Genomic DNA, 11,088 nt, shown 5'->3' on the forward strand with positions numbered 1-11,088 from the left:
CGCCCGCACCCCTTCCTTCCCTCTCCTCACACCGCTCCTCTCGTGCCCTCCCCCCTGCCTGTACCTGCTCGCCGGCACCCGTCTCTCCCCGCACGCGCTCTCCTGGCTGTCCGCCGCGCGGAGCCGCTACGCCGAGCGCCCGGATGTCGCCGCCTTCTTCCTGCACCGCCCTCACCTCCGCGTGCGCGCCTCATCCGCCGCCCCGGACCACCTCGCGCCGACGTGGCGCCCGCTCTCCCCCTTCCCGCAGCCGGCCGCTGACGCCTTCCTGTACCGACTCGCGCACGACACCCCCGCCTTCGTCCCCAACCACGCCCCGCACCTTCACGTCTGGCCCCTCTTCACCGAATGGCTCTCCCTCCGCCGCTCCGACTGGTACAAGTACCCGACCGGCCCCGGCCTCGACCGCACCCCGCTCGGCCGCTCCGCCCTCCCGGAGTCCAACTGGACCCGCGCCCCGTGGAACGTCTGGTTCTCCAAGTTCTTGCACGAGTACAAGCTCGCCGTTGTCTACCCGATCCTCCCCGCCCCGCAGGCCCTCGCTCTCCACGAGCGCACTGCAGTCGACCCCGCCGCCAAGCCCGCGCTGTACGCTGGCGATTCCAGCTGGCGTATTCCAAACGAGCCCCTCGTTTACGCTGCCGACGGTACGCCCGTCGATGACGCCAAGTTTAAGCAGGACAACGTGCGCAATATTGTCGAGCACGCCAAGCAGCACGGCGGCGTCGTCAGCTTCACTATGGTCAACAACGTCTTCTTGGATACTGCCCGCAGCTGGCTGTGCAACGTCGACGTCGCGGGCTTCAAGCCTCGCGGCTTGCTGTGGGCAGTGACAGATGAGGAGACCCGTGACGCGATGACCGCCATTTCGGACTCGCATACCGTCTTGCTGGATGACGTCAAGGGGGGGAAGGAGACGGGGCATGAGTTTGGGAACCCAGGCTACTGGAAGCTCATGCTGGAGCGAACTGCCTTGATTGGCGAAATATTACGCAATGGAGTAGCCGTGTTCGCGTTTGAGACAGACGCCATTTGGTTGGAGGATCCCGAGCCATACATTCAGGAACTCGTGCGGCAAGATGCGGATGTCGTCGGCACGATCAATACCAGGATGGAGGTGTCCGGCAACTTTTTTTACCTCCGCCCGACCCTGGCCACGCGCAGGATGTGGGACGAGGTCACAAACGGCTTTGAGGCGGCCTTTAGAAAGGAACATTTTGAGAAGAAGGCAGCGGATAGCTGGACCTACATCGAAAATGACCAGAGCCTTCTCACCAAGCTTGTGTTGCGCAATGAAACTTGGAGAAGAAGTTATCCACTCACCTTTCTCACGCTTGACATGGAGCTGTTTACGGATGGGAGATGGTACAAGCCAGAGGAGGGATTCTACACGACCGACAGAGCGCGAGAACCGGTGGTCATCAACAACAATTTTGTGATTGGAGTGCAAGAGAAAACCATGAGGGCTAAGAAGTGGGACCATTGGTTCTGGGACGAGAAGCAAAAGAAATGCTTGAACTCTGTCGTCGAGAAGGCCGTGCGAAAATCAAGAAAACCGCCTAGTGGTAATTTCATTTTATGAGTGAACGATGTGCGGCTCACGCATCATGACGCAGGACCCGTACGTCGAAGATTGCAGTGCCGGGGAAACACTCTTCCTGTTGGTTTGTACTATAAAAACTTAACTCCTGACTGATGCTAGGACGACTAGGCGTGACCACTAACGAAATCTGAATAAAGCAATAGACTTCCAACTTGACAACAAATGCCTCAGCTATTTCTCTGTGGATTCAAGACGTGGTCTCAGTCTACAGGGACCGCAAGTTCGGATGACTTGCCTCCGTCTTTTGTCGTGAGCATGGTCTTCAATTCCTCATTCTCCTCTCGAAGTAGTGCGACTCTTTCCTCCAAGTCTGCAGCGACACGGCGCGCCCTTCCGAGACGCCGATTCAGCCCACGGCTCGAGCCAGATGCGCGGCTTTCAGTGCGACTGGTTGACTTCTGCTCTTGTCCTGTACTTGCTCTAGATGCATCCCCCGGGTGATTAACAAATGCGATTAAAGAGTGCCCGGCAGAGGTGTTCCTGCTTGCTAGCTGGGAAGAACCACGAGAGCCCCTCGCCACAGCGGTTAATTTTGTTGTCTTCATACGGAAATTCTCTTTTTTGCTCAAACCTATGCGTGGCCGATAACCTCTCGTTTCAGCCAGCTTGCGCGACGGTTAGAGGAACAGCGGCAGACAGAGCAGGCGAAGCGGTGCGGAATTGAGAGGTGAAGGGTGGCTGCGACGGTTGAAGGCAATCCCTTTAAATTGGGAGCGAAACCTTGATGGAGCAAGGCATATGGGGAGGAGCGACAGGGGTGGCGTTTAAGACCAATGCAAGGTTGAGCACGAGGACTTCCAAAGGGCATGGAGTGCATGCTCCGTGGCACGCGCCGTGGAAAAGTAATATTTTCGAAAGTATTGGATGCATGCACTCACATATTGGTGGCGGACGACTGTGGCCACCTTAACGGCGGATTTATGGGCGCCATCCAAGAGGTCTATTCTGTCACGAGGGAACAGTCTGGTATCGATTGTCATCGGGGGTGTCGAGTTGCTGGAGGACTTGGATATATATCCGTGGAAGTCGTTCACCATAGACAGCCCCGTCTTGGAGCTTGTGAAGCGAAGCATGTATCTCCTTTTTAGCCCGAGAGCATCATTATCTTTTGCATGCGTACTCGCGTGGAAGCCCGCAATCGCGTACGCGAATGGCACGCAATCACGTGTACTTCGCCCATGTCATGTGTGTTTTGGTGAGACGAACGGCACCTTTTACTCTCGTTGTTTACATACACACTCGAGATTGGCCCTTAGATGTAAACGATCACCTTTGAGAGTTGCAACTGCTCATTAGTGTTTCGGAGCTGGACAAGACAGCCCCTCACTAACCAGTGAAAGAACACGAAATGCCCTACATATCAACAGATTTAATGAATATGGAAGCGGACACAATGGTTCCAAAAAAAATCTCCGCTAACTCTCTCGACTGGTATACTGATAGAGGTGTAGAAAAGCATTAATGCAACTCTCGAGTTGTCTTCCACTTCAAGGTGAAACTGTAAGTAGAGTATTGCTGCCTGGTTTATAAAGTATGTCAAGGGATTGCTAGTAGCAATCCCTTGACATACTTTTATACTCTTCATTTCACGTACTACCAGTACGTGAAATGAAGAGTTGCTAAACCCTTGAAAGATGCCTTTGTTCCGGCTCTTTTTTCTCTTTGCACACACCGTTTCCCTAGTGCTGCTATAAAAAAAGTTGAAGCAAGTACGGGTCTTCGTGAAAACAGAAAAAAAAGATAGCCAACAACTCTTTATTGAACAATCATTCATATGCTTCATTCTCGCCTTCCGTTTGTATACACATAAAAGCATTGAAAGAAATGCAACAAAACTATATTTGTTTTCGTCTTAAACTGGCGCAAATGGCGAAAAGACAGATCTTAACCATGAACAATTAGATGTGTGTTTTGTAAAAACGAAATGCAGTCTGCATCACGATGAGATGACAGTGTAATAATTCAAAAATACGGGCTGCGAAGGGGCTTATTTGCATATGTTTGTTATCTTTGATCCATCTTGATTGCTGTAGGAAAATCGGCGTACAGAATCGTTGGAACACATGCTTCATTTATTTCCTAGAAGATGTGTCTGTATTTGAGGTTTTTATGCAAGAGATTTCGGCAGCAATGCCCTTACTCGTCGAAAAACACGAGATAAAGAAAAGAAGTGTTGGAACTATGTGCTTGAGGGTTCGAGGATTCTACGACAAATCTCTTGCACTTGGATATAACATGTGCGCGTGTTGGCGAATTGACACGCTTCAAGAAAGAAACGTAAACCAAAGAGCGCTTTTGTACTTTTCAGATAAATTGTTGTGCAAGACCGTAGCAAGGGATCTCCTTCAACGAAAATATGACCATGCCACTTTTGTCATGTCTCAAGAGCGGTTTCATACATGTTGACCAATTCACAAGAGGGTCCACTAAGAATATGGGTTCGTCGCCAACTAGTCCTCGAAGATAGGTTGAAAGAAAGTCAATGGAGTTGAAGGGCAATAAAAGCAAGGGCCTCTGCAACATTCACTGGGCATAGTCATCATAGACACGTTATCTTGAATTTTGTCACCTAACCCTTGCTCACTTTGGCCACCTTAGCGTTTTTAGCGTATCTATGGATTTGTGAACTCCAAAAAAGGTTTCAATGGAAGATAAGGGTTGCACTTGTAAATGTGCCGAATGGCAAGCGAAGGGCTAAATGCGATGCAAAGTGTCTGTTGAAGGATTATAGCATAGGCAGAATCAAGGCAGGTCGTGTGTTTGGAGCCCTGCAAGAGGAAAAAAGGGCGATTCAAAATATGGCGACGAACGCTTGCGTTCACTGTTCCTGTGACGCAAGCTGCGAATACAGCATCAATACGAAAAAGTTTCTCTTTCTCCAGACGCGCGGGAGAGGCGAGTGGAATTATTTTGTGTTTTGAGTTCTTGCTTCACACGGATAGAACGCCCGGAAAGATGCATTCCAAAAGTGTATCAGCAGAACGTTTTTTACTCACAACATCAGTCTTTCGCAACCGGTTGATCTGGGGTTCTCATTTTCTAATTTCCTGCCCCTTTTGCTTACACTTTGGAAAGCGTCGTCCATGGTACTCTTTTTTTAGAAAGCTCTTTCTATAAATGTGCAATACACGGCTGAAAGTCGGTGTGAAGGATAAAAACGAGCAAATGTCAAATTGTTTAAGCATGTGAAAGAGGAGTAACAGAGCCACAACTGAGAAAATTGGATGCGATATTAATTTAAATTAGAACATCAATTTCTAGTGTCTATCGGACCGTTTGTCCTCATGTGAGGACAAAACTTATTTTATTTTTTCTAGACAACCCAACTCGCGGTTTCACTTCTGTTTTTTGAAACCAGAAGGCCATCACCACAGGTAAAGCTAATTTTATACCAGTAGCATAGAAACATGGGCTTGAGTGCTTGTTATTCGGTTCTAATAACTTCAGAAAAAATTTAAAACCAGTCAATCTACCAAAGCAAAATAGAAACCATGGCCATCAAAGTTGAAAAGAAATAAAATTCGCAGATTTTTATGTTATGATAACGCTTGGGCGGATAGACACTAGCACCTCTTAAAATAGTGTTCACATTAATGTGATCGACTTGAATCAATAAATTATATCTCAGTCCTCGAATACTGACTGAATTTAAGTCTTTTTTACGTACGGATGCACGCAATTGACCGTTGCACCATCGCTGCTTGATGTCAACTTGTCAACAAGTATCATACGATACGCGCAAAAGCAAGAGTGTCCGTGTCTACGCGCCCCGCTCGCATCTCTAAACATGCTCCGTCTCAAAGATCACCATCCAAGCATAAGGCGCCAGAATTTCTTGATACCGTATCGTAGAGCAGAGAAAAGAGCCCACGCAGTTGGCAAACATAACAGTTTGTATGTACAAAGCACGACAAAGCACGACAAAGCAAACCCTGTTTGCCTCTCGCTCACCGCTTTACTGTCAGTGGCTTGCGACTTGCTAGTTCGAAGCCGTTAAACGCAGGGATCGATTCTCTTCCCGGAGCCTCTTTTCCGTCGCTCTGAGGTTCTTTTCAATCCTCATAGCCTCTGCAATGTCGGCCTTGAGGGCCTGTATCCGCAACTTGCGCTTGTGATTGCTGCGTTGCGCACTTTCCCTATTCCGGGCTTTTCTGAGTTCAGCCTTTTTTCTTCGCTCATCCAAGTCATCCCCTAGAATCTTGCTCACGCCTCCTGACATCGCTGCGGCTGCCAGCGACTGTGAAGGGAGAATAAAACGTGCCATAGGTTGCATCAAAGGCATTGGGGCCAGCGGAACCGGCTCTGACTGCCGTTCGACAGACGTAGCCGCGATAGCATTCCCCATACCTTGGTCCATAGAGTTGCCCGATAGGATCGTACTCCCTGAACGGTCAAGCTTTGCGTTCACGCCGCCTCTCTCCGACCGCGCTTCCGCGGCTGGGTCATGGCCTGGGGCGTAGCGCCTTGGTGTTTGATGCAGAGAGGAGGGGAGGAGTGTGGCAGGAAGAGGTGGATGTGGCGGTTGCGACATGTACTGGAAGACCTGGGGCATCTGGGTCAATGCGACCGGGTCTGGCGGAAACTGCTGCTCTGGCGGGAATGGATACGAGTCTGTCGTGACGGCGTGCGGTCCTGAATCGTGGGTCTGCGGGATCATAGGGTCCTTCTGCGATAAAAGCGGGGACGCGAGGAAGTCGGGCTCGCTGCTCTCTGACAGCGACAAAGTCGGGGCGGTGGCGTTGTCCGGCGAGGGCATCTGGTCGGGATCTAGGTTAGAGTCGGGGTCGTTCTGTAGCAAGCGGATGCTGGTAGGCTCAGAGTCTGGCGACATGTTAGCACGCTTTGCGCCCTCGGACAGGACGGAATCGGCAATGGAGGCGAGCAAGAACGAGTCCAGTACGGAAACGGCCTTCTCCCCCCCGCTTGCGCCGGATCCCATGGTGAAGGTCAGCGGGCTGATTGGGGAGTCCTTGACGGCGGAACACAGGGCCCAGATGGCCAGGCGCCTCTGCACGTCGGGGTCTGCCGTGATGGTGGTGGCGCTGTTGGTGGTGAGGTTTGCCGTGAACACGCTGGCGCCGGCCTTGAAGAAGGAGACGGTGGCGACGCCACAGTACGCGCCTGTGTAGCACTGCAGGCTCTTGTACTCGGCGTCCGTGTCCAGCGGGTGCAGCTTCCTGGGCATGACGACCTTGCAGTTGCACGTGGCCAGGGCGTGGGCGGTCTCCGCACCGCAGTGCACGCACGGGCGGGCCTCGGTGGCGACGTAGTAGTAGACCATGTGGCGCAGCAGGGCCGAGGTGTTGAAGTGTTCGCGCATGCGGCTGATGATGCGGTGGAAGGGCTTCGCCTTGAAGAGCGAGAAGATGTGCTCGCGGTGGGCGGCAGATAGCAGCGTGTAGAAGGAGACCTCTGTGATGTGCTCGTTGAAGTTCTCCGAGATGAAGAGGCAGGTGCCCGTGGCGTCGTCGCGGGCGAGGCGGCCGATGTACTTGTCGCTGCAGACGACGGTGGAGGAGGAGGCGATTTTCTCGTTGACGGCGAAGCCGACGGTGATGGAGCCTGTGGTGAAGGAGGGCATGAGCAGGAGGCGATGGTGCTCGCCGACTTGCAGGGCGTTCTCGTGCGGGACGCCGTCGGCCAGGGCGGTGAGGTCGAGCTCGGCGGTGGTGGCCGAGCCCTTGGTGGCGGCGTGGCGCAGCATGTCCAGCTCGTGCGGGCGGCTCGCGAAGAAGAAGTCGTAGACCCAGTCGTGTTTGAGGACAGCGAAGACGCGCTCCATGGCGGCTTCTGTGAGCTCCATGGCAAGGAGGTGGGGGAGACGGTTGGAGAAGGGAGGGGTGGAGAAAGCGGAAGGGGGGAGGGGAGGTGGGGAGGAGAGGTTGGGAGGAGAGGTTGGGAGATAAAGTAGATGGGGCGGCGGATGGAGATGTGGCGGTCGAGGCGGTCAGGGGGGGGAAGCAGGGGCCAGGGCGGGCGAGGTGATTGGGTGGATTGTGCGCGCGCCGTCTGACGGGGGACATTCACACACCGGTTGGCTTTTTGAACGGCGCGCTGCGCTGATTGGATGCAACAGCGAAGTGCCAGCAAGTGCACCCCTGCGCCCCTTTTTCCTACAGTGCAGCCTGTCTTCCTTCTCGCGCACCACCTTGTTTTTCTCTGTGCTATCTCTACTACATCCGCCTCTTCGTTTTTGCGCTATACTGTACGCATTCTGGGTTCCGCAGATTATTCTCAACGTCTGGTCATGTACACCTCAGTAAACGCTTCCATTGATTGCGGTTCTTCCATATCTGTTAGTGGCATGGGTCAACCCCGCTGCCCGCTTCATCAGTCGTTATCCTCTCACTCCACTCTCACTCCTCCCATCCCCTCCCTTTTTCCGACTCATCAACAATCGAAACAGTGCGCATCACCTTCCACTCACTCGTGGCTCTCCTCTCGCACTGCGTCCGCCGCCCGCCCCTTCCTTCACAACCTTCATCTTTTCTCTCGCTATGCCACACTTACTTGCTTGCACAGAAATGCTAATGAGCCTCCCATCCCATCCCGGACGGACACCTATCTTGACTGCACACTGCTCTAGTTCCTCCACCCGTGTAACCTTGGGCCGTGTAACCTTGGGTACCCTTGGTACCTCTATGTCAAAAAAAAAAAAAGGGAAAAAGACGCACATATGCGCCCAAAACACTACGTGTAGCTGTGTGTCCGGTCCTCGTACGCATCGTCCTCCTACAGATCGTATTCATACGAACGGGACACGACCGCCCCAGCTCACCTGCTATCGAGGGACAAATCGCCCGACGCCTGCGAAGGCTCCATATCCGCCACGTCGAGCCTGACCTCGCCTACGAACCCGCCGCTTGCCCCCAGCCCCAAACCCTCCGTGTTCCACCTCTCCGTGTTCCACCTCTCCCGCAGCCAAATATGTTCGCATCGCAGCTCGGTCTCCTTATCCTTGAGCTCGGCGACGCGCTGCCGCATCACCATCAGCATCAACCGCAGGCTCTTGTTGTTGTTCTTCCTCTTCAAGTTGCTCCTCTTCGCCGCCATCCGGTTCTTCTCTCGCCGATTCAACCCCGCCGCACTCGCTCTCTTCCCCTTATCCGCACCCTCGCCCTTTTCTCCCTCATCCTTCTCGCCCTCGCCCGTCGGCAACTCGCTTGCCATCAGCACCTTTGCCAGCCGTGCGACCGGGTCACTCCCCAGCCCCCCTTTCTCCGGCATCTTCGTTTCCACCAGCTGGCTGTCCCCTCCTTCCTCTGCCTTGCCCTCCCCGCGCGCCTTGGCCAGGCAGTGGTATTGCAGGCGGTTGCACATAGCGCGATGCCACACGCGGTCCACACGCTGCGCGCACGAGCGTTCAACAAGCGCGGTCTCCTCGCACTCCAAGTTGGCGTGCATAGTTTGCACGCCATCCTTGAAAAACTCGAGCGCCACGCTACCCGCATACGCGCCCGCAAAGCGTTGCATGCTGCGCTGGTACGGGGCAAAGTCGAGCAGGTGCCTCCCGTGAAACGCGTCGACCTCGCAGCGGCACGCGGCGGCGGCGGCTGCGCCTGCGGGGGCGCACCGCGGGCAGGCGCGCGAGTACTCGGTCTTGGAGAGCTGCAGCAGATTGTGTGCGAGGTGACGCGGCAGGTGCGGCGGCGGGACGGCGGCGAGCGCGGCGGCGCGGCCGCGCAGCAGGAGGGCGACGCGGGTCTTGCGGCGCAGCGTGCGCAGCGAGGTGAGGACGAGCTCGGTCTCGGTGGCGCCGGCTGCCGGGCGGGCCTCCAGCAGCAGGGCGGCGGCGTCGAAGAGGGCGAAGCGGGCGAAGGAGAGCGAGTGCGGCGGCGGCTGCAGCGCGCGGCACGGCTTGGACACGGTGCGCTCGCACACGGAAAGGCCGACGGTGACGCCGTCGAGCGAGTAGGCCGGGATGCGCACGGTCGAGGCGACGGTGCGGTGGTCGAGGACGTGGGCGTGGTTGGAGTTGGGCTCGTGCGCGCAGACGTGGCGCGTGTGCGACAGGGCGTGGCGGCGCGCCAGCGGCGAGCACAGCAGCGAAATGTCGGGCATTAGGTCGGCGTTGAGCAGGAAGTTACGGATCCATGAGTGGCGGCAGAGAGTGGCGCACAGCTCGGCGAGGAGGGTCTCGGTTGTTGCGGACAACATGGGCGGCGGGTGTACGAGGGGAGGGGCGGATCGCGGCGGGGTGGATCGCGGCGGGGAGGCGGGGAGCGCGTTTCTCATAAGGAGTGCGTGAGTAGTGCAAGATTTAGCCAGCGCAGTGGGATGGTGAGCCCAGTGCGCTGGAAAGCGGTGGGGGAGGGGGGGGGGGGGGAGGGGGTGGGGAAGTGGAGTTGAACACGAGATTCGGGGATATTGTTGCTGCTGGGGATTCCGGGGTGACGAGGCGCGTCAGGCCCGCAATGGCGGGAGAGGATGAAGCACCCACACAACTGTGGGCGCGATGAGGTACTCGAGTAGGCACACAACCGGATGTCTGGCAGATGGAGATGGCTCGCGGCAGAAGGGCGGAGCAGCAGCGATGTGGGTAGCATTCGAAGGGTACAGCACCGAACCTTTATCAGCCGGGAAAATCACACCTCGTCGCCGGGTGACAACTCCTGTGTACAGTATGTTGCGCACAGGACAAGGCGAGGGCGTGGATTGGCGCAAGCGAAAGCATCCAGAAACTGCGGCGCCCACGATTGCGCCCGCCGTTTCCAACCGCAGTCGCGTCCGGGCAATTTGCTATGGCGCAGCCCCCGCCTTCTTGCGCCCGCGTCCTGCACCGCGCCGCTTGCTGTCCGGCACACCCGACGCCACTCGCCGCCGGCCAGTCCGCTTTGCGACAAATGTGACAAGTCGCTCCCGCGCCCGGGGCGTGCCCGTCACTCTTTACAAGTCCTCACCGCGTCCCCCGCTCCTCCCTCTCGCAATAATACCATACTGTACACCCGTATCTACAGTAGCGCGTCATTGCACGCCGCCGACCCACGCGTGCGCAGATCGCTTCCCCTCCCCCGCACCCCCCCTTCCCCGCCCCCCCTTCCCCGCCCCCCCTTCCCCGCCCGCCGCGGCCGCCTTCGCCGCCTCGGCGCGCATCACCGGCCCCCCGCGGCGTGGCTAGCGCGCATGAGCCGCTTGAGATTCATGTTCTCCTCGCGCAGGCCCTGGTCCTTTGCGCGGAGCGCCACCTCCAGGGCGCGCAGTTTGTACAGCTCTGCCTTGCGCGCGTCGTTCTCTTGCTTCTTGCGCAGGTTGCTGCGCTGCGCCGACTCTCTGTTCTTCTGCTTCTTGCGCTCGGCCTTGCGCCACTTCTAGTAGTCGTGGTCGTGGTCGTGGTCGTGGTCGTGGTCGTGTTCGTGCTCGTCGCGCGCGGCGCCGCGCCGTGAATGAAGCTCGCATCGTCACTGGCCAAAAAGGCTACCAAACCAGCAATATCCTCAGGCGTACCCAGCCGACCAGCGGGAATATCTTTAGCAGCGGCGGCAGCT

At 56.1% G+C, this 11,088-nt stretch overlaps 3 protein-coding genes; 2 read left to right on the forward strand and 1 right to left on the reverse strand.

Moving 5' to 3' along the window:
- The first annotated feature begins 348 nt into the window (after nt 1-348).
- CHC_T00009165001 (Glycosyltransferase, family GT77) lies at nt 349-1,582 on the forward strand. Its single transcript, XM_005714744.1, is given in 2 exon segments — nt 349-375; nt 383-1,582. The coding sequence occupies 2 exon segments, from the start codon at nt 349-351 to the stop codon at nt 1,580-1,582; spliced, it is 1,227 nt and encodes a 408-aa protein (XP_005714801.1).
- A 3,523-nt stretch (nt 1,583-5,105) lies between these two features.
- CHC_T00003313001 (hypothetical protein) lies at nt 5,106-7,406 on the reverse strand. XM_005714745.1 is given in 2 exon segments: nt 5,106-5,582; nt 5,583-7,406. 1 exon segment carries the CDS (start codon nt 7,404-7,406, stop codon nt 5,583-5,585), a length of 1,824 nt encoding a protein of 607 aa, XP_005714802.1. The 3' UTR covers nt 5,106-5,582.
- A 2,652-nt stretch (nt 7,407-10,058) lies between these two features.
- Nucleotides 10,059-10,721, forward strand: CHC_T00003314001 (hypothetical protein). The gene has a single exon (XM_005714746.1). It carries the CDS (start codon nt 10,059-10,061, stop codon nt 10,719-10,721), a length of 663 nt encoding a protein of 220 aa, XP_005714803.1.
- Nucleotides 10,722-11,088: the final 367 nt, after the last annotated feature.

The sequence above is a fragment of the Chondrus crispus genome, genomic scaffold, assembly GCF_000350225.1.
Source record: "Chondrus crispus Stackhouse genomic scaffold, scaffold_185, whole genome shotgun sequence".
In the NCBI taxonomy this organism is placed as follows: domain Eukaryota; phylum Rhodophyta; class Florideophyceae; order Gigartinales; family Gigartinaceae; genus Chondrus; species Chondrus crispus.